The 21,997-nt window shown below is 39.2% G+C and overlaps 1 protein-coding gene across 1 annotated transcript in view; it reads left to right on the top strand.

The window, feature by feature from the left end:
- Positions 1-2,308: 2,308 nt before the first annotated feature.
- Positions 2,309-21,997, top strand: part of CHIC2 (cysteine rich hydrophobic domain 2) — a 31,307-nt gene continuing 11,618 nt past the window's right edge. The window contains exons 1-3 of the mRNA XM_074904827.1: positions 2,309-2,568; positions 9,845-9,899; positions 10,045-10,200. Coding sequence (XP_074760928.1) covers positions 2,450-2,568; positions 9,845-9,899; positions 10,045-10,200 — 330 coding nt within the window. The 5' untranslated portion in view covers positions 2,309-2,449. The remainder of the gene's footprint in view (positions 2,569-9,844; positions 9,900-10,044; positions 10,201-21,997) is intronic.

The following is a 21,997-nucleotide window of genomic DNA, read 5'->3' as shown; positions in this document are numbered from 1 at the left end:
GCCTGAAAAACAAGATTCTAACAGTGAGATGACAAAAATGTTACTTAAGCTGAATTTTTCATAGGTGGCTGCTGGCTGTGTGTACTTTGGTTTTAGTGCCTGTCCCAGAAGCCTGATACACTGAAATGCCTTGCACTCACCGCTGCAGTCAGTCGCAGCACTTTGAGCGCACCAGGTGCTGCAGAACACATGCTGAAACACTGTGGGCGCTTCATCCTAGGAACATCACACTTCCGCCTAATACCCGCCACAGCTCATTGTCTGTTAAAGGCTACCACATACTGAGCAGCTGGAAACAGCAGACCATGGAAGAGGCATTTGTTAGGCAAGTAACGTAGACCTAATGCAATGAACTAATCAAGGGTCCTGGGACTTTATTTTTCCTTTTCTTACCTCAAACCCATCAAGCGAGCTAAGCAAGCTTCTCATACCACGCAGCACAGAGATCTCGGGCCTTAGACAGAATAGCTGGCCCCTGCAGCACTGCTATGTGGTAGGTAAGCCCACCCCTTCAACGTAGTTTCTGAGATTGCTGCACAGCATCAACTCTGATTACCTGGCTGCTACTGTGAAACAGTCATCTGAAAACAAACAGGTTACCAAATTCATCCGTAGAGTGAGCTAGCACAAGAAGGTATAGCTTCACTGAAAGCAGTGGGTTTCCTCTTGCTTTTGTCTGTATTAAGTTTGGTCTATTTTCTCAATTTCAGGACTGTTAGACAAAAGCAATGAGTCATCAGTCCTGCTAAATTCAATTGCTATGTGTGAGACACATATGCAAGAACAGTAACTAGGTAAAAAAGCGCCCCATATATAAGCATACTAGTATGAAAGCAAACTATTACTAAGGGGAATTTTGTGTTATTATTCTGCAGAATACTTCTATTTTGGAAATGAAACCTGTTAGAAGTAGCTCATGACAGAAATACTGTCACAGTTCTCCAGTGTGGCAGTAAGAGATGCTGGTTTTTTCCTTTACAGCTAAAACAGTGTCATGGACTGTCTCGCAACCACGCTGCTTCTCCCCTGGTTTTACATAGAGCAGTAAGCACCATCACAGCTTTGTATACACTTTATTCCTGAGAAATACACTGCAAGGATCTTTGTGAGTAACAGAGATTAAGCAGCAAGGCAGTCTTTCAGAAAATAAGCTGATATATACTGTAATGAGACAGGAAAAAAAGAACTGCAGGTTTCAGAGGAAAAATGCTCTAATATTAGAAAAGGACTATTGTAATTAAGATATACCAAGTAAAGTACTAGGAAAGAAAAGGGGAATATAAAATTCTCTTCACACTCATGAAAAGCAGACTCAGCCCAAAACAGTTTGACTTTTTGGGGCTGAACCCTATAACTGATGTTATCTATATGTTAAATACTGCTGCAAGTGTACGGTTCACTATGTCAAATAAAAACGATCTGCTCTCCCTTTTTAAAATGTCACCCTGCTACTGCTAAATTCCATGTCAGTGCTGCCTTCCCCTGTCATCACAACAGCCAACAGCTTGCCTGTTGCTAAGGCCATTACGCTCGCACTGGCATTTTTCAGCCTTTGCTTTAGGCTTTGGTTATGACAAATACCAAAACTGCAGAGAGAGGACAAGAGTCCCATTCATATTTACGGTTTTCTGGTTAGCCTTCCTATATATAGCCCTAAAAAGGACCATTCCTCTGCAGTTTGGTTGCTTGTCTGCTCTGCACTTCACGCAAACAATGCTCTCGGCGTGGAGTTTTCCATGGAGGGCTGAAAGGCCACCGGAGGGATGACAGACCCAGGAACCGACGGCACCAAGGGACACGCGAACATCTGGCACCAGCCTTTATCTGAAGATTGGCCGCCTTGGCTAGGGGCCGCTGCCTCACGGCCCCCTGAACTAAGCCAGAGGGCCCAACGGGCGACCCGTAACAGCAGGCTCACAGCAGGGCCCCGAACCCCTCGGCTGTTTTCGTGGATGCCCAGAAAGGGGCTAAAACGAGGGGAAAGAAAACACCCGGTTCAATCAAACACAACAAAAAGCCCCACGCAAAGGCCCACTGAGGGTCATAGCCAGGCTGGCCCCTGAGGGCGCCGGCACCGCCCGCCCCGCCCCGCCCGGCCCCGCCCCGCCTCCGCCCCGCCCACCCGCCGTGCGGCGGGTGGGCGGGGCGGGGCGGAGGCGGGGAGGGGCGGAGGCGGGGCGGAGGCGGGGCGGGCCCCGCGGCCGGATGTTGTTGTTGTTGTTCCTGCCCCGCCCCTCGCCCCCTCCCCCCGCGGAGGGTGACGGGCGCTTCCTCGCCCGGAGCCGCCGCCGCCGTCGCCTCAGCTGCTGTCGCCGCCGCTTCGCCGCGGCTCCGCTGCCGCCCGCCCCGGTACCGGGGCGTCCCCGCCGTTCCCCTCCCGCCGGCCCCCGCGGCCGGCCCTGACGCGTTGCCCCGGCTCCTCTCTTTCAGCGGACGCCCGGGCCCGGCCATGGCGGACTTTGACGAGATCTACGAGGAGGAAGAGGACGAGGAGCGGGCGCTGGAGGAGCAGCTCCTCAAGTACTCCCCCGACCCCGTGGTGGTGCACGGCTCCGGCCATGTCACCGTGTAAGGGCCGCGCCGGGGCCTGCGCGGCCGGGGCGGGCGGTGGAGGCCCGGGCGGCGGGACGGGGGCGGCTGCGTGCCGGGCCTGGGGGCGGCTGCGGCCGGTGGCGCCGAGCCGGCGCTCGGAACTTGGGGCAAGTCGAGGAGGTGGACGGAGGGAGCACCGGGCCGCTTCCGCTTTCCCTCCCCCCGCTTCCCCCGACGTCCGCGGGACTGCGAGGGTGCTTTCCCCGGCCCCGCCGGGCAGCCAGGTGCCGCCTGGGCTTCGCAAGCGGGTGCGAACCTCTAACGAGGCGCAGAGGAAACGAGGCTGGCTGGGGGGGGACTGGCAGAGGAACGTGAAGTATTTGCTCGAAGTGATGAGCTGTCAGGAAGTAAGGTGCCTGTGTTCCTGCGTATAACAGGTATGTGCCAGCACGTGACCGGCTGGACTATTGCTTAGGGTTGTTCATGTATCTGTTACCCATTCCCACTTAGCATGTGGCTGCTAATATAGCTCTGAGGACTTTTAAGAAAGAAAGGGAGTCCGTGAATCGGGTACAAGTTAAATCACGTTATGTTGTGATTGATATATGCTGTTTCACTGTGTTTAACATGGGAATGACTGTGAGTTTTGTTTTGTGAATGTTTGGTATCTCTGATGTCTAGCAGCAAGTGACCATGAGTTAGTGTAGTACTTCTCAATAATGTAACAGGGGAGGGTATCTTTCCTTCAGCTAGTTCTGTCAGGCTCAGTCTACTGAAATGTAGTTGTTGCCAGTTCTGATGTACAGTTTCAGAGGCCGAAATAACCTGGAGACAAAATGCATTAGTACAAACTTTTTTTTTTTTTTTTAGTATTTACTGTTCAGCAGGACTAGGCTTGCAATAGAAGCGTAAAAGTTTAAGGTATTACAGTCTGTTGCTCTGAGTCCCATGAAATCTACTGATCTCCACATACTGAACTGTGCAGAAATTTGGGGTTTAAATTTAGAGTAATTTTGTGTCATTACTCTTTTAATACTTGGCTGTCATTAAGTGATACTCACAGCTGGGCTGTGCCATTTGCTGTCTGGTTAAAAACAGGAAGTAAGGCATGATAGACTGAGAGAGGTTTGGAGGGTTGGAAGGATGTGGATGGGCAGCAGGCTAAGGAGGCCCCATAGAGGAACAACATAGCGCTCTGTTTAATGTGAACAAAAGTTAAAAACATCCAATAACTTCTCTACAAACAAGCTGGTAGCCTTAGCCTATTTCTGGTAAACAGAGCAAAGTCACAATTAGATAGTTTTCATATTAGTGAATAAAAAATATAAAGAACTGAAATGGAGACAAACACTGGCTGCTTCTCCAGTAGTGGAAGGTAGGTTGTGCAAGACAAGATTGAGGCCTGTTAGTGGAATTGTGTGGAAGCTTGTGTATTGTGTCAGTGACTAGTAAGAGCATTGTGGTTGAAGAAGAATGGTCGCCTCATTAATTGTTCATTAATGGTCACTAGCTCATTATTACTTTAAGATCTTCCTTAAAATATTTGTTTTGGATGAGCAATGAAATAGGGACATGTACCTCAAATCAGGCAATGGTTTTCATCTGTTTTCATCATGCCAGGTGTGAACAGTTCACTAAATACCATCAGCTACTTTTACTTTTGTACAGCCTATAACTTTTTTTGTCACTGATTGAGAAGCTTATTATTAAAAGTTAGATCACTGTCAGAACATTCACTTGGCAGATTTAGGGACTGGGTCAAGTCCTATGTATATAATGAACTAGTCTTGCCTGGCATAAAAGCGTGCATGCATTTTGAAGGTCTGAAAAAATATCAGCAGTTAAGCAAATACTGGATTGATCTGTCTCTGGCTCTGCAGTTTAAAGAGTTGCTGACTGCTTCAACTGTGTGTGTATTTAAACAGAAGCTCTCTTTTCATTGTCTGTTGTCATATCCTCTCTGATCTTACATAGTCGTCATAATGTTGAGTTTGAAATATGTCATTTCCATGACTACAGATTAATGTCAGAAAGACACTATTACTTGGTTTCATCCAACAGACAGTGGAAGCGTGTGAGAGTCCTTTCTAAGCTGAGTAGTTAAAAGCAATTCAAAGAAAGCAGGTAAATATTATCCAAATAAAACATACAAAGGCCTTGCCTTTCCAGGGTGTGAGGCTTTTGGTTAGCACTAATTTTCTTCTTAAAGTCACTATTTGGAGTGTGCTGCTTACAATTCTTAAACACTTTTTTGACATAGTTTTTTAAGTATTCAGATAAACTGTTTTCACACCAGCAGAGTTTAGATAGCTCAGTAGTGAGGAGTAGTATTTGACATGATTTCTGATAACTCGAGGTGATATCTCCTAATGTCAGGAAACTTGAAAGCTGAGAAAATATAGAACTTTACTTACAACTGAGTTGAAAGTCCAAGGTATTTCATACTTGTTCCTAAAATTGCATTAGGGTGCAAAGAGAGGTACATGACGAGTTTGAAATTGCAAAGAGAATATTTGTGATAGATGTCTGTGTTTTTCAGTGACTGTTTTCCTGTGCTTTCCTGTTCCTTGACCAATCGAGACATATGTGTCTATATATAAGAGGCTGTATTAGCTAGTAATATTGGATTTATTAGTCTTTTGCAGTGCTGGAATGATGGAAAGCTGTTGTGATGTGCTAGTGAATGACCTCCTGTGCTGTTTGTCATCTTAGCGCATTGTGTGTTGATGCAAGATAACTGTATGGAGGGGGAAAAAAACCTTACAAAATATATTTTCATCCAAGTCAGTTAATTTAATATTAAATGTAAGTCTGCTAATACATTTTTATATACTCTGTATCAAGGACATATGAGTGGAAACAGGGCTATGTGAGAACTATGGATAGATAATGTTAAGATTTGTGGAATATATATTTATTTGTTAAGGGTTGTGAACATGTGGAACTAAAGAGTATGGTTAAGAGCAGTGAAAAAAATGGTTTAGTATCCCTGTAAGAGAAGACAAAGAGGAAGAAGATAGCATGTGTCAGTTTTACGTGTTGGGAAGATCTGAGTTGTAAGGTGAGAAAAGGTTGCAGGTTGACTGTGTCCTATTCTGTAAACTGCTGTACTTTGAAGTTTCCACCTCTCACCATTTCTTTCTGCACTGTACACTAGGGCAGGAACTCAGCTGAACCTTTCAAGCAGAGTCATGTTCAAGAAACACTTTTTCAGGTCCCAGGAAGGTTAAAGAAAGTACTCATGCATGAGGTGAGCATGAATCTGTTGAAGACATGATGTAGAAGGGGAAAGTAAGCAGAGAAGAGTACGTGTTGCTGAAGATGGAGTATTGAACAAAACAAATCTAGTGCTATATGAGTACAGCTGTCTGAGGAAATACATCTCCAAAATATTGATTTCCAGTGTTTGATTTTGAGACACTTTTTGATACCTCTTCGTCAGAGCTGTTGTGTCTTTACAGTGAATGTGAAATAGTGTTCTGTGGAGTTTCTAATATTTTAATTTCCAAATTGCATCTTGCAATCAAGAGTGATAATACTGAGATCACATAATTACTTACCAAACATTCTAAATGTATGGAGTTACTCCTCTCTACTGCCGAGTATGGTGGCAAAACTGTAATATGGCAATCTTAGAATGATGTTGGTAGCTGGTTGAGTTGGCTTCGATGTTTCTTTTGCTATTCCACCATGTATTAAACGTTGCCACAAGTGTTGAGTACGGAGTCTCAGTTTCATTTGCTTATAACTTCACCAGAGTGTAACTGTATTGGTCAGAAGTTTGTGCCTCACTGCCTCAGTGTGTTTGTAAATTCAGATACCTCTAGAGCTTTTCCAGTAGGGTTGTCTTTGCTGGACATGGCTTTTGTGATCTCCATGAGTATTTCCTTGTGTTTGATGAAGCTGTCAACATTTAAATACTTCAGGATTATGCATTCACAAAAAAGTGCCTTGTTTCTGTCTTGCCGATTTCCCAGCCAGTCTTCAGCATAAGACTGAGCAGAGCTTGCCCTGCAGTTATTTCTTTTTGTGACTTAACTGAGAGCTGGGAGACTACCTTGTGCCTTTGACTTACCTGCTTGTGCCTCAAAGTAAAGGGCTTCCTTAGTGTTCTGGGTAGAGCGACAGCTGAAATTGTCTTATCTCTTGGTCAGAGGCTCAGATTCTTTTTAGTTCTTTCAACAAGAGCTGCTTTGGACTGAATTATCCTTGTAGTTGGCCACTCCATTATTGCTCAAATTTATATTTAATTCCATTATTCATAGTAAATCTCTTCTGGATGCTGAAGCATCAATTACATGAAGATCATTCTTTGAAGAGACATCTCATTAGACATTTGTCTGATTTGATTAATTAATTATGTGGTGAAGTGGTGTTACCTTTTAGTTTTGAGGCTTCTGATGGCAGCTGTGTATCTTGAGCTTTGAGTCCTTCTCTAGGCTTGGCTGCTTATGAAGTGTATTATATTATCATTCAATGGATTTTTTTCAGGCTTTGGTTTCCACTTCAACCTACTGGCAATTTTACATAGTTTACCTGATAGGGCATGACACTTCTTTTTGACATACATAACTTTTGCCTCAGCACTTGGGTTCACTCAGGATTTTGGGGAAAGGGTGGATGGTCCTCCTGTCATGGAGTATTCAACAGGATTTTCAGTGGCAGAGGTATGTCTCCAGTAAGTATAGTTTTCTTTGTTCTTTGTTAAAGTGGTAAACTTGCCATATATTTCTCTGGTTAACAATTTTCATTTGTTACTTCACCGGTTTTCAGGGATTTGTAGGAGTGACAGAGCTACTGTTCTAATTACCTAGCATATTTGAATATTTGTAAGTTATGTGTAAGTAAGATCTCCAGGGAGACCTTACTGTGGTCTTTCAATATATAGAGGAGGCTTATAAGAAAGATGGACATATATATATTTTTTTTTTTTTACCAGGGCCTGTAGTGACAGGGCAAGGGGCAATGGTTTTAAACAGAAAGAGCATAGGTTTACGTTGGCTAGAAGGAAGACGTTTTTTTACAGTGAGGGTGGTAAGAACTGGAACAGGTTGCCCAGAGAAGTTGTGGATGCCCCATTATTGGAAGTGTTCAAGGTCCATTTGGATGGGGCTTTGAGCAACCTGGTCTAGTGATAGAGGGGTTGGACTTGATGGTCTTTGGTCCCTTCCAACCTAAATCATTCTATGGTTCTACTGCCTGCAGTCAGTGATAGGGAGATGACTTGTTTACTTTTCCTTAAGACCGCATGTAAAAATCACCTACAGCATCAAATTTGTAAACTAGCCCAGAGTGCTGTTGCAAACTGTGGCAACAGGCATTGCTACGTGCAGGTTGCATGCAAGTCTAACTGTTCCTCATGTCCATTCTCCCTGTATTCTTTGGCATCTGCAGTTGTGTGAGGTGATGTATGCTTCAACATCATCTTTAGTGTCTGTTTGTCAGGGAACTTGTGTAATCTCGCTGCAGATCTGCTGTACAGTCTGTGTCACTAATCTCAAGTGGAAACAAGCCCAAAATTTTGCTACTTGCAGCTTAAAGAAGCACTTTCTTTCATGTTTTAAACCAATCTCTGACTAGTTTCAGTGACTGCTCTCTGTTGTGGGATTTGGTGATTAACAGTTAATCATCCACCTTATCCATTGCCTCCTTGAATCTTTGCACTTTGATCATATGCCACCTCAGCCTTCTCTTTTCCAAGTTAATGTCAGCCTTATTGGTCTCCTAAGGCAGCTGCTTTATTCCATTAATTATATTAGTCTTTATTCTCTCTGCTTTCTCTTAACTCCACAAGTTCTTCATGAAATGTGGATGCCAGAACCGCAACCAGTACTGAATATTTGGGTATATGAGGGTTTTATGGAGAGTCAAAATGATGCCCTGTGTTCTTCTTAATCACCTTCTTAGTGGTGCCCAGTATTTTACTGCTATTTCTGGCAGCTGCTGCTTGCATTGAGCTTGTATTTAAGAGAATCATGAATGGTGATAAAAGATCTCTCTCTTGAGCTGTAGATGCCAAACTTTGGTTGAGCGTCATGTAAGCACAGTTTAACTTTCCCAAGATTCCTGACCTTTTATTTATCTATGTAGAAGCTCATCTGCCACCTTTTGTCCACTGGATTTTGTGAGGTTCTTCCACAGTAGGTCACCACTGGTACAGCACTTAACTGCCTGTTTGATTACTTGGACAAAGTTCTCCATTGGCATGCAGATCATTTAGTTCAGGAAGAAAAAAAACAAAACACAAAACCCTGAAAAATACCTAGCTGCTCAATAAACATACTGTCAAAGCAAGTTATGTCTTTAAAATCTTCAGCTGTCAAGGCTCAGGTGAGTTTTTCTGCATACAACTGAGCAATGTGTGATAGGTCTTACTGCCAATATTCAAGTCTTGAGTTTAATTTTCAATTTGTGTAGTAGCTGGTAATAAGACTGCTTTGTTTTATATTCAGAAGGTTGTTAATTACAACGTACATTTTACACTGACTGCTGTTTACCAAATTAGTAGCCAGTCAAATGGTTTTATTAATGACTTTGTTAGACAGTATAGTCCCTATTAGAAGTTATTGCCTAGACCAGATGCCAGAAAACATTCAAATTTTCTTTGAGGTTCATCCATTCTTGAACCCAACCCATCAACTAAAATAGAAAACAATTTTTTTTATAGACAACACGAAACTCTTCTAATCTTTAGATCTGAAACCCAGAATAGTGGGTAACTCCAGCTCATCTCAAACTGTTTTATAGCTTTATACATTCGTAATTGTTACATTTCTTTCAAATTAGATATAATTCATGTTTTGTTAGGTTGTATTTTGTGTTCTGAAACTTACTAGTGTATTTTTTTTCTGAATAAACATGCTGGTATTGATTCCATTTTTATGCTCAGAACAGTTATCTCGCAGGACCTCAGTGGAATAGTACTGGATGAGCTTTTATTCAAGATACACCTGTACTGGTAGAGGAGAGGGGGTAATTAAAACTGCGTACTGAACTTACTTCCCTTCTCCCCTTAAGTACTTCACTTTTCACACTTGCCTCTATTGCTTATAAAGATTTTGCCAAGTTTGGGGAAGAGTCAACAGTATCAACAGAACTTTAAGAAGAGACTATAGGCAAGATGGATTTCAAACTGTGAACAATGGTGTGCTTTTGTCTGTTAGAAGTAATTTCTAGAATTATCCTAATAACAAGGTTTTTTTTTTTTTTCATGAAATTAATGCTGTTGTGATACAAACCCTGAGAGTATTATGATGTGCTTGTAACTTGTGTTATTTATAATTTTGGTATGATCTTCATCTTGTTTTTGCAGGTTTGGACTAAGCAACAAATTTGAAGCAGAATTTCCTTCATCTTTAACTGGAAAGGTAAATATTTGTGAATAGAAATTTGGAATTAGTCAAGATTTTATTACAAAAACAAGAGTTCCAGGTGTAGACCATCGTAAGAGTAATAGATCACACTGCTGTGGTACTAGTTTGTGTTTTGTTGGGTTTTCTTTCCCTCTTATAGGTTGCACCCGAAGAATTTAAAGCCAGCATCAGTAGAGTTAACAGTTGTCTTAAGAAGAACCTTCCAGTTAATGTACGATGGCTACTATGTGGATGCCTTTGCTGCTGCTGCACTTTAGGTTGTAGTATGTGGCCAGTTATCTGCCTCAGTAAAAGAGTAAGTTGAACTGTTCATATAATTTTTATAGAATTGTACTGGGTTTGTTCTCATTTTGTTGTTTGGGTTTTTTCTCCTCCCCCACATTTAAAAATTCTGTGTTACAATTTACTTAAATTGGTTTGATTTCATGTATTTTGATATCAGTTGTCTGCCATACTAGCTAAAGTTACAACAGACACCAGTCCGAACTTTGAGCTTGTAACTCAATGAGTGGTAGTATAGCTGAATGGCTCTGCTAGAGCTATGTACTGTACAGCACTTACGTGTTGAAAGTTACTTCAACAATATATAGTAGTTGCATCTTTCTGAGATACACTTTGGGATTATCAGAATTTGGCAGTGATTGAGTGGCAGTTTGTTTTGAGGAGCTTCGCATTACACTGTGGCCCAAATAGCTAAATGTTTTGGTTTACAAAGGCAATTTTAAAAAAAGATAATTGATTTTTCTTTTTGGATTTTCCTTCCAAGCTGTAGATGAGTAAGATATTTTTTTACATTAAGAATTGCAGAGTAGTGTTTTGTCTGTGTACACTTGACACTTAGTGTACTGTTCACAACAGAAGCTCATTCATTGCACATGCCTGTTCACTTCCTTTCCCTCAGTGCAGTTAATTAGGCTACCCTTCCATCTCTTCTGTTTCCATGTGTGTAAAAATTCGTCTTTGTCTAGTCCTGTTTCACTATTAGTACTCGTCGTATTTCCATTTCATGGCAAAGCTTGTGTATATTCTCTCTTGTGTAATACCTCTTAAGGATACAAATTGTTCAGCATACTGAATTGCACACATCATGATTATCTTTATAGAATTCCTCATTTTAGAGTCAGCAAATCAATGCATTCTAAAAATAATAGTTATAGGATGAACACTGATCATAGTACACTGATCACCTGTACTTATTTTTGTATTGTCTACCTTTCTGTGTTAAGATCTTAATGCTTAGTCCCTTTGAGAGATTACTTAAGGCTGGTTTTAATTATATACAGAATAAGGTAGAAAAGCTTCCTAGTAACGTTGGAGTCTGTGGAGGAGAAAAGAAAAATGTTGACGTCAGTGTGAATTACAGCAAGCCTCAGATTTTCAGTCTTAAAGCTGTCACAAACTGCTAAGCCTCCTTGGATTGTGTATCCATATCCTGAAAGTCTGTTACGAGAAATCAGAATTTGCTGATTGTTTGTACAGGTAAGTTGGTGACATAATGAACTTGCAGAGAAGATGACCTTTTACCATTCTAGACCTGGCCCTGTTTGTTACAAACACAAGGGAAGCTTGCATTGCTACTGTCCATGTTCAACTTAAAAAGGAGAAAGCTTCTGGTGCTTGTCAGTTTGACCCATTTTTCTCACATAATGTGCTGTTGTAGCAGGAAATGATAGCAGGATGTAACATGGTAGAGGCTGATGCCACAAACCCTCATCTGCTAAACTGGGGCCTCTTAATCTATTACTAGAAGTCACAAGTAATCAATTTTTTGTACATTGTTAAACAAAGTTGAAAAAAAGGCAAGGGCTTGTAGCATCTGGAGCCAGAAAACAGAGTTTGAAGCAGAGGAAGGAGTTTCTATGTGGAAACCCAGTGAGGCAGCAGTGCTTCTTAGCTACTTAGAGTAGCACTTCCATTAAAGCTTACATGGGATAGGAGTTAAGATAAGCTTCCTTCCAGAAGGATAAATCTGAAAAAAAAATCATGGATACTCTGTTCAGAGGAGGCTGGAAAGAGGTTAGTAGTGTAATTGTTGCTGTCATATACAGACTGCATAAAGACAGAATAGGCTCAGAGAATGAACAGCAGGAGCAAGGACAGAAACTTGGGTTGAAGTTTTTGAAGTCATCCTAGAAATGTGTCCCAGACTGTCAGTAAATGTTGCATTTTTCCTGTTAAAGCTGGTACCAGGAGACATTTAAAGACCTTCACACCGTTTTTTGCACTTAAGATTGGGTGACTTGGGCTCAAGCTTGGATGTCCAGCATTAGTGAAATTTGGGTTAGGACTCAGCTGCCTAAACACAGTATCTTGTGTCACTGTGGATGGCACCGTGGTGCTACACACTGATGGCACTGAATGCCTGTGTTTAGGCAGTTTGATTATTACTCGAAAATGAAAATTGTTTAAGTCAATCTAGAGACTTCAGATCTTGTGACAGCATCATTTGTCCATGTCAGCAGCTCAGCAAATGGACGTCTGCTTAGAGGATTGTCCATCAGGAAACCAAGAACTTGGTGTTGGTTGGGCATCTGAAGATTATAAGATAGAGAAGAATTAATTAACTTGTGTTCTTAAAGACAAATTGAAAGGGACAATATGCTTTCCCAAACTGTAACTCTTAATCCTGGACCTGTCTGGTTAAGACTACTTTTCTGCTAGAAGAGGTGAGGAGGAAAGCTATGGAATGTTTTTGAGGACCTACTTGGAAATTCTAGTATAGGAAAGAAGCAGAAGTAGTTGTAGTGATTCTAGTCAGGGCTACTACTCACAGAAAAGCAGTGAAAAGTTACTGCCATTTATGTTGCTTGAATAGGTATGGGTGGATTCAATTTTATCACTTGGTAGACCCAGATTGGAAAAGTACACAGTTATTTTAAATCCTTTAAATTCCTCTTACCTGGAACTACAGGTTTTGTACCCGGAATTCAGTACTGATTTGTATCCCCAAGATTGTAAGATTTCTTTTATGCAAGACTTTCCATCAGTTTATGTCAAAGTGCTATGACAAGTACAGGAAACTAATCATATGTATTTTCCTTGAAGTGGGGAAAGTGAGAGACAGTGCATGATGTGAATTACCTGGAGCTGCTCAGCAAATTGACAGCACTTGTAAATGCAAACTGGTTCATCTAGGTTGCAATCTGTAATTTGATCAGTGGATCACAGTAGAACTGTGACAAGAAGCATCTTCATATTTTTCCAAAATTTAAATCCATAGACTATTTTGGTTTGCTGCTAGTGCCACAGTTGCTGATACATAGCAGACTGATGTATTCAGTATAAAGTAATCACTTACATTTGAACACTTGTACTGCTTGTATCTGACTTGGAAGAGGGTTGTGTTGATCAGATGATCTTCTATGCTGTGACTTCTTCAGATCTACTTTCATGGGTCGGACTCCAGCCATAGGTGTAGTCACAACAGCCAGAATTCACTTACTGAGGAAACGGGGATCCAGGATGTCATGTGTCTGTTTCTTCCCTTCAACTTTTAGATACAATGGATTCTTTCTCACTGGCACTCATAATGTAAAACAATTCCAACAAATGAACAGCGATAAAAGGTTACTTATTTTACAGTACCTGCACTTGTCTGAGAAGAGTTACCCAGAGAGCTTTGCTAATTCAGTCCTGTTCTGAGTGATTCCTAGCAAAAGGACAGTTACTTGGAACTGGCCTTTGCTGTGGTGATCACAAAAGACTCCCAAGACCACATAATTAGAGAATTTGATTTCTGAAAGCAGGATGGGAGTGTTCCCACATAGAACTGAAATTTGTGTAGAATATTTTAATTGCATAATAAAAATATATCAGCCTTCATCTTTGCCCTTTTCTATTGCAATAGAAGACTAACATTTGTTTTGTTGAATTGCATATACAGTGAGCTAACAAGTGGGAGTGTTTCTCAAGGATTTTATTAAATGAAAGAAAGATTCAACTGTACAATTGCTTTTAATACAGAAAAGTAGCTTTTCTCAGAATGACCAATTAAGAAATTACTGATTAATGAGGCTGAATCAATCTACCCTGCTCTTAAATTGCCGGTATACTTTGCAGCTGTTTTTCAGAGAAACATTTTTTTAAGGTTCATATAGACTAAATGGAAGCTGCAGCTTCAGAGTTTGTGAAGTTACAATAGTTCTTTTAATCTTTCTCTGTATTCTGTATTTTTACTGTCTTTCATTGACTTTTTAAATTCTAGTGGAGTGTTAGCACAAATGTAAATAAGATTTTTGAAATTACAGTTATTAAAAGTTTGTGTATAATGGGAGTATATGCTTATTTTTATGCAGTAAAAAAAGTTATGGGTTTGCTTAAATCAGCAGGTGCTTCAAACTATGAATTTAAGTCAGACATTTGTAAGCTTAATTGTTAATTATATCACTTTAATGTATTTCATTGCCATGAAAGCTTTCCCTTCACTGTATTTTTCTTTTCAGTGCTAGTTTTGGAAGACTTTGTACAGTATTGTTTTCTTTCTTCTTTTGCATTGAGGTATTTGAGAAAAAGCCTGCTGCTGTTCACCGGTAGAATAAATGTTTAATTTGATTCAGTATCTTATTGCCTCTCTCCTTTTATGTGGTCTTGATTCAGTTTTAATGAATAAAAGCTGCAAGAAAGTTACAGGAAATACAGTCCCTCATTTGCAGGTCTAGATCGTCAGTGATCTTCAGCAGTTTTACTTATAGATTGTACCATCCTTTCTGGGACAAGTTCCAGATTGTACAAATGAACATTAAGTCTTTAAGTTATTGTTCTTTAAATGAAAAGAATGACAATAGTGAATTATAATTCAAAAAGCACTACAGGCTGAGGTGCCCATTTGAAGCCACTTTTTCAAATGAATTGACCCTCATTTTCAGTGTTAACTAAATGCTGTAGTTCCCAATGTGTAAATAGGATAAATAATTTCAACAGAAATGGTAACAATGAAAGTTGATAGAATTGCAGTACTGAAAGATTTCTTAAAAGCTGGTATTGTACGTGTAAATTGCATGTTTCAGAAGGTTCATGGGCAATCTCTTAAAATGAATAGAATGAGATATTTAATAGCGATCTATACTAATACTTCCAAGAGCTACTTATTTGTTTGTGAATTCACACAAAGCTGATGAATGCTGCTTAAGCCTCGTCATTACGTAGCAGTTTACATCTTCAGAGTGCTGTATAAACATAAGCTAATTACAACTTCCAAAGTATTGATTAAATTAAATATGTGGTGGAGGCGTTGGAATGAATTTTCTTAAATACAGTGGTCTTGCTTGTCAGTGGATGATACTGATGTTAAAATACATTAGCTCAGTTTATTGAACCTATGAATACATTATATTTATTTTCAAAACTGAAGAAAATACATATTTTTCTCCTCTGCCTATCTGCCAGGGGCTTAGCACTGGAGATACTCTAATACCATAATGCTTTTCCAAGCAGTTCCTCAAGGCAACTACATAAGATGGAAGGTGCCTTGTTTTTGAGGTCTCTGTTGTGACAATTTACATTGTAATTCCATTTGGAAGAATCTTTACAATTGTAATGTATTTATTATGTTTATTCTAACCAGAACAAATGTGATCTCTATATTGACTTTTGTAAGCTTAGTAAAACTTTTTTAAAGTAGAGCTTGTATGTATCAGATATATTCAGAGGTCTTTAAAATAATCTATTTTTTTACTACTAGCTATGAAACAAAAACTTTAAAAAAATCAGAAGATTCAGACCTGGTATATTTTTCTTTAAAAATTGTTCACTACAGTTTTGGTCAGAAGAGTCATGTCTTCCACATACTGAACTTGGTGGCAAAGCCTGCAGAACACTATAAATGTGCAATCATCATGTATATAGTGCTCTGTTTGTTTTTTTTTTTTCCTATCTCTGAAATCAAATTTTATTTCCTTTAGGGAACCCTGCAAAGGTTTATCAGGTGTTCATGTGCTTTTCTAAAGGGTAGAGTAGTGAGTTGGTGCATGACAAGGTGTGGGAGCAGATAGTTCTGCCATGTCTCTTAGCAAACCTGATTGTGGGGCCGGGTAATAAGATTGGCATGAAGAATACTTACAAATACAAGTAAATCACAAAATACTTATTTCTTTCTAGGTCAAATGGAAATCCTTTAGTATTTCAGAAATACATATTCTGAAGTGAACTTTGTGATTTCATGTGTTTTTAATAGGCTTTATGTTAATCTTAAAAGCAGAATGTATCTTTGGTTTCTATAGTGAATATTCTAAAAGCTATTTAAAATTTAATTCCATTTGTAATTAGAATTATATTGCTGAACAGTCTAATATTAATCAAAATAATACATGTAGGATTAACATTTCCATGTTATAGTGCCTCTTACATTGGGATGGTTAAGGTATATAGAGGGAGCCATACATGATGCAGTGACTTGGTTTTAATATTGCTTTTTGTATTGTTTTTCATACGCATTTTGGCATGTTGCTGAAAAAAATAATGTGAGCTAGTTGAAATTTGCACAGACCTATTCTGAAAGAGCATGCTAAAAATGGCCTCTCTAGTTGTCAGATTTGGAAATGAGATTAGGAAGGGTCATTTTTAGGATTCTGTCTTTAGCAGCCTGTAGATGATGCCAAATAGGGAGCATATGCAAACACTGAGGAAAGAATTAGAATGCAAAATTATCTGAAATTCCTATGGCAAAACTAAAATAAGTGTTACTGTAAAGCAAACATAAAACTAGAATGGGCTGCTGCTGTAGATGTGAGGTTGTGCCACTTCTGTGCTTCTTTTGCTTTTTCTTAAAGTAGTCTTGCTCTGGGATGTGTTCACTCTTTCATTTTATGAAAGAAACCAGAGTAAAACATTATTTTCTGTTTAAGTGAAGCATTCTCAGTAACTCAAGCACTATGTAAAAATGAAGTAACTTGTTTAACAAAAAAAAAAGTAGTTCAAGAAACATTGATGACAAAACAGTTGGGAGGATTGGGGGGGAAGTTCTACAAAAGAGAAGACTGAAGAAGTTGATAAGTCTTCTACTGTACCAAATATACATGTAAAGTGGAAAGTGGCTACATACTTTTAATTTTGTTTCTCATAAAAATTTTTTGCTGAATTTTGGAATAAATTACTGAATTTGGAACAATAATGATGATGGTGATTATTTTTTTTTTAAGTAGCCAGATTTATTTTTTCTAAATTGGTTATCTAGCTACAGGATCAACCTATTTGGGATTCTGTAATTTTCTGGTTCAGTCCTAGATGGACAAGGCACTGTAGAGGCTGTCCCTTTCAGAGGGATCATTCTCTTCAGCATGCACACTAGCGTAGCGTTGGATTTTGCAGGGCCTTCTAGAGACACTTTGTTAAGTTGTGCTGCTTTTCAGTCTTTCTGGCCATGTAACTTCTCTTCCATTCTTGGCCCCTGCCCTTAGACACTCCTAACAGCAGGAGTCAAAGGCTTCCTACATACTAATAAATTAGACCTGGGAGTGTTCCTAGGAATTGGCACTTTATAATTTGTGAGAAATTAAAATTTACAGAGGTCCCTGGCAGACTTGTGTTGTGTAACAATTCCTAGGCATTGTCAGAATGCTCCAGGCACTATGAGTGGTTCGGAGGTTATGAAAACTTACTGATATAGATGTAAGTTGTTCCCTGCCAGCTGGCTTCAAGTGAATGGGAATGTTTCTGGGCACAGTTTCATTTCCTAGTAGAGCTGTAACTTGAGATTCTTTAATTTTTCCACCTGCACTGGCCTTGAACTATGTTCCATAGCATACTACTGGATATTTTGGAAATAAATGACAGAGACCTAAATTAACATCTCTGTAACCTTAAAAGACATCATGGAGGTGGAATTTTCATCCATGTTCAGTTTATAATTTCCCACAGTGGATGACACTGGATGAGCTATTTGGTGGAGATTCAATCCTATTTTCATCCCTGTTATTGTCAATACCGTCTTAAGTCTTCATTTTCTGTGGCACTTCCTGTGAGAATATCCTTCAGCAGGAGGTGGATGCTTTAGATTTTCATGTCCAGATTTGAATAATTTGTTTGGAGGGAACAGAGCTTCATGTTTTTTCTTTCCTTATAATGACAGAGAATCAGAAGTAGAATTTATTCCTAGAATAAAAGTGTTAAAATCTTTATTTACAAATTCAAGTAATAATGTTAGTTATAATTGTGATGCTTCATGGATCAGTTCAACATCTGTCTGTCTGTGAAATGTGTTTTTCCACATCTCAGGCATTCTTAAGGGAAGTGTGTTAATTTTGCCAAGGTCAAGACCATTTATTCTACAAAGCTTCTCCATAGTATGAAGTTTCCACAATGGTTGGCTCTAGTTGCTGCACCTCATTACAGGAAGTAGCGAGCTGCACTTATTTGGTGACTTAGCTTTTCTGGGACAGTTAAAATATCCAATGGCTAAAATAACAAGTTAGAATCTTGAGTCTTTTGGATTGTTTATATTTGAGAAGAAATTTATATAAGACCTTTGTAATCAACTTTTAGGAACTTTACTTGGTAATTTCTGCCATGTGTTTCTACTGCGGACCAAGATGATTTCGGAAAATACTCATCCAGTGTCTTATCAGTTAATATGTTGATGATAATACTGTAAGATGTTCTCCATTGTACTCCTGGATAATGTACACAGGGTGTTAGTTTCTGTACACCTTCTCTACTCTCCATGCATTTCAGTTTTAGTGCTTTCTTAAAGAGTCTAGGAGTTTGAAAATCAAGGTAATCAGAGTCTCTGAGGAATCAGTCATCTTTGGCTTACATATTAAAAACTGTTACATGCAGTAATGTCAAATAATGCTGCTCTCTCTATCAGCAGACAATATGGTGGAAGAGACCTTTCCAGAAAGCAGTTGATTCATTAAGCTTGAAATTCATCTCCCTGTGATGTACCAACCCAGGGTTGGGATCTAGACAAATTAGGTCAGTTTATGGATTGTGTGAGGATATGGGACAATATCCTCAGGGCTGTCTTTTAGAACAGGAAGTTCCCTGAGGTCAGCTTGGTGTTGTCAGTTCTTCCTCTCCAGAATTCTGTGGATTAAATTACTTTTTGCCTGATCAGAAGCTTTGTTTGGTCCTTTGGTCTGGGCTTACTTTCTGCCCAGAATCCTCTGTAAGGCAAGACAAGATGCAGCAATAGGAATCCTGTTGGACAAGGTAGTTATTTCAAGATCGTACAAAAAGCACCAGAATGCTACATTTATTTCCAGATACTCTTCAGTCCATGTAGTATGGGTTTCACTCGTTTCCTTGCATAGATGCTGCAGTGACTTCCGGGATGAGCGGCCTTACAATAGTCTCTAGTAAAGAAATATCCTAGATACTAGTAGGAAAGATGATACACCTATGTGCCTGAACAGACACCTTTTCAAATTACTGTACATGCTGAAGCAGGTATTTCAAAATGTCAGGATCTGAAATCAACTCAGGTTTTACCTCTGTCATCATTTCCCTTCACAAATAAAAATTCCTCAGTAAGATGGGAATCGTACCAATTTACAGTTTATAGAGGGTTTATTTGTGATACAGTGTTCAAGGTGGGTACTTTCTCAATGTAGATAGAGATATGTAATTCAGTTATGCGTGTTCCAGGTACAGCTTTCATATTTTCATGGCACCAATATGGGCCTCAAAATTGACTTGGGGAATGTCCTGGCATGTTGAAAGTGAGTGTACAGTTATGTGATTGAGTTATCATCTAACTTTATATTTCATTGTTTGTGCTGATAACTCAATTACTTGGGTGTAAATTTTGTAGTCAGGTATGTCTTTGGAGAATGAACAGAAATTCCTGCTTCTATCATTTCTGTCTTTGAGTGGAGATGGTATAGTTCAGACCTCTGATAGGTAGGATCCTTTGCCTTTCTTCTGTGGGGTGTAATACAAATTCTGACCGTATGAAAATAAACAAAAATCTGCGCTGTCCTCTTTGTATTTTGAAATTTAAGAATAAAGTATATTTTTTCGAGGTAATATTCAAAATTATTAATAGTTTATTGGGGTAAAGTTTTATATGAAGGAATCTGAAAATCTCCTCATGCTATTTATTGGACTAATGTTGCACTACGTTTACATATGTTTGGGAGTCTTCAGATGAAAAGTCAAAGATCAAATGCATGTAGTGGGAGATTCTTCTGTTGTTCCCAGACAACTATGAATAAAACTGGTAGTAGAGGATTGTGTTACTGTCCCTGTTGCTTCCCCACTTAAATGAAGACAAAGGGAGGTACTCAAATTAGCACCATTTTAGGAGTCGTGTAAGTTCTTTTGTTTAATATTGTATCAGTCATTCACTGATTTACAGCAGGAGTTGAGGGGGCTTTGGCTCATTCACTAATACAGTCTAGTGTAGGTGCATGTTCCAGGTCATGCACTGCAAGAGGGGACCCTGTGGCTGCACAGCCTCCCAGTCAAGATCATAACTGCATCTGGAATTGTAAGCTAACTTCACTAGGCACTGTAAAGACATATCAGCAAAGTCTTGCAGTTGGTAATAGAGGTAACACACTAGTTGTATTCAATACTGTTTTGTTTCTGCACGAAAAGTTCATACTCAGTCTTCCTATTTTTTTTACTTACATGTTGAAGGGCAAAACTTTATTTTACTTAATTGGGAGCAATAAGCATTGGTGAAAGTGTTTTCTGAGTTGGGCTTTTTTACTAGTCTGATTTTTGAAAAGACACTGTCAAACATTAATATCTTTAAAGAATTAGTTATTTTTCTGGAATGTTTCATTATATGTGGCATCTAGATCATTGATTGAAGAAGTCTATTTCACAGAATTGTGTCAATAACATTAAAGACTATCTCTGCTTTTTTCATGGAGTATGTTACAAGGCATGCTTTCTTATCATTGGTATGCTAAAAAGCGTACTTGAATTGCAGTTTTAGCTTTACTCAAATATTGGATTGGTTTTTTTAAGAAAAAAAATTTAAAAGCTGGATAGTATTAAATCTTCCTAATAAGCAAGTCTCTCTTCCACTTAATTTGTGCTTTTGTTGTGGCTAACAAATAATTTGCTGTATGGGTTTTTCTGTACGCCATTGATAGAATATATAAGCTTGTCATCCTAGTGTGCTGGAAATGCTACACTCAAATCAAGTGTTCCTTTCTGGTTTTGTATATCCTCACCTGCTCCTCACTGTAAATCATTGAGATGTCAAGAGCAGTGATTAATTAAGCTGCACGTGCAAGTGCTTTTTTTCACCTGTCAAGTAGGAAGAAAACTTACTATAGTGAATTGTGTGATGCTGTTTAATGCATTTCTTTTTATTCTGAGCTCTGAGGTTTGGAGAAATATTTTACAGTGTAATTTTCATTACCATTTCTGTATTGATGATACGACATGATTTGGGAGCTATTGCTATCACACATTATACTTCAGGAAGAATTGCATTTAAGGCTCTGGGAATATAATAATCGTGGTCTTGAGGCTGCATGTGTTTTTATCTCATGCTAGTCAAATGACTTTAAACTGGCTTACTTAAATAAACCTATTAATAGTACATAACTACCTATCAGTTTCTTATTTATGTGTATATTGTAATATATATGTAATTTTATTGGAATTTGAAAAGCTTGGATGTTTTTCACACTCTTTGGGGCAAACAATGCAATTAAATTGTGTAGTGATCTTAATCTATTATTAAAAGGTCCTGGAAAGGAAGATTACAAGGTAGATTCAGGTTTTGAATCAGTTTTGCCATTGGTTTAGCAGCGGGTGGGCAGGCAGATGCCTGCTCAGAGTAGAACCTATTGCCATTTTTCACCATTGATAGAGTAGCCTTTCAGAGTCAATGAGCTCTGTCAATGTGAGCTTGTCAAGGCTACAACTTCATAGACCTGAGAGGCGGTTTGAGAGGTCAGCCCTTTTCAGGTTTGCTGTGATGCAAATGAACTTTAATGCTTAAACAACTATTGGAATTTTTATGTCTGCTCCTTGTTCTTTTTTCTTCACAAAGTCATTGACGAGACATTCAGTGCTTTTTAAATTGGAAGTTGCATTGTGCTAAAGACCTAGTACAGATTTACGGAGGGCTGAAAGCAGTTAGATCATGTTCTTTTCATGGTGCGATTAGAATCAAATCGATTTCCCTACAG

Source organism: Athene noctua, chromosome 4 (genome assembly GCF_965140245.1).
Source record: "Athene noctua chromosome 4, bAthNoc1.hap1.1, whole genome shotgun sequence".
In the NCBI taxonomy this organism is placed as follows: domain Eukaryota; kingdom Metazoa; phylum Chordata; class Aves; order Strigiformes; family Strigidae; genus Athene; species Athene noctua.
Note: the sequence above shows the minus strand (reverse complement) of the source record. Positions and strands in the feature narration are given on the sequence as shown.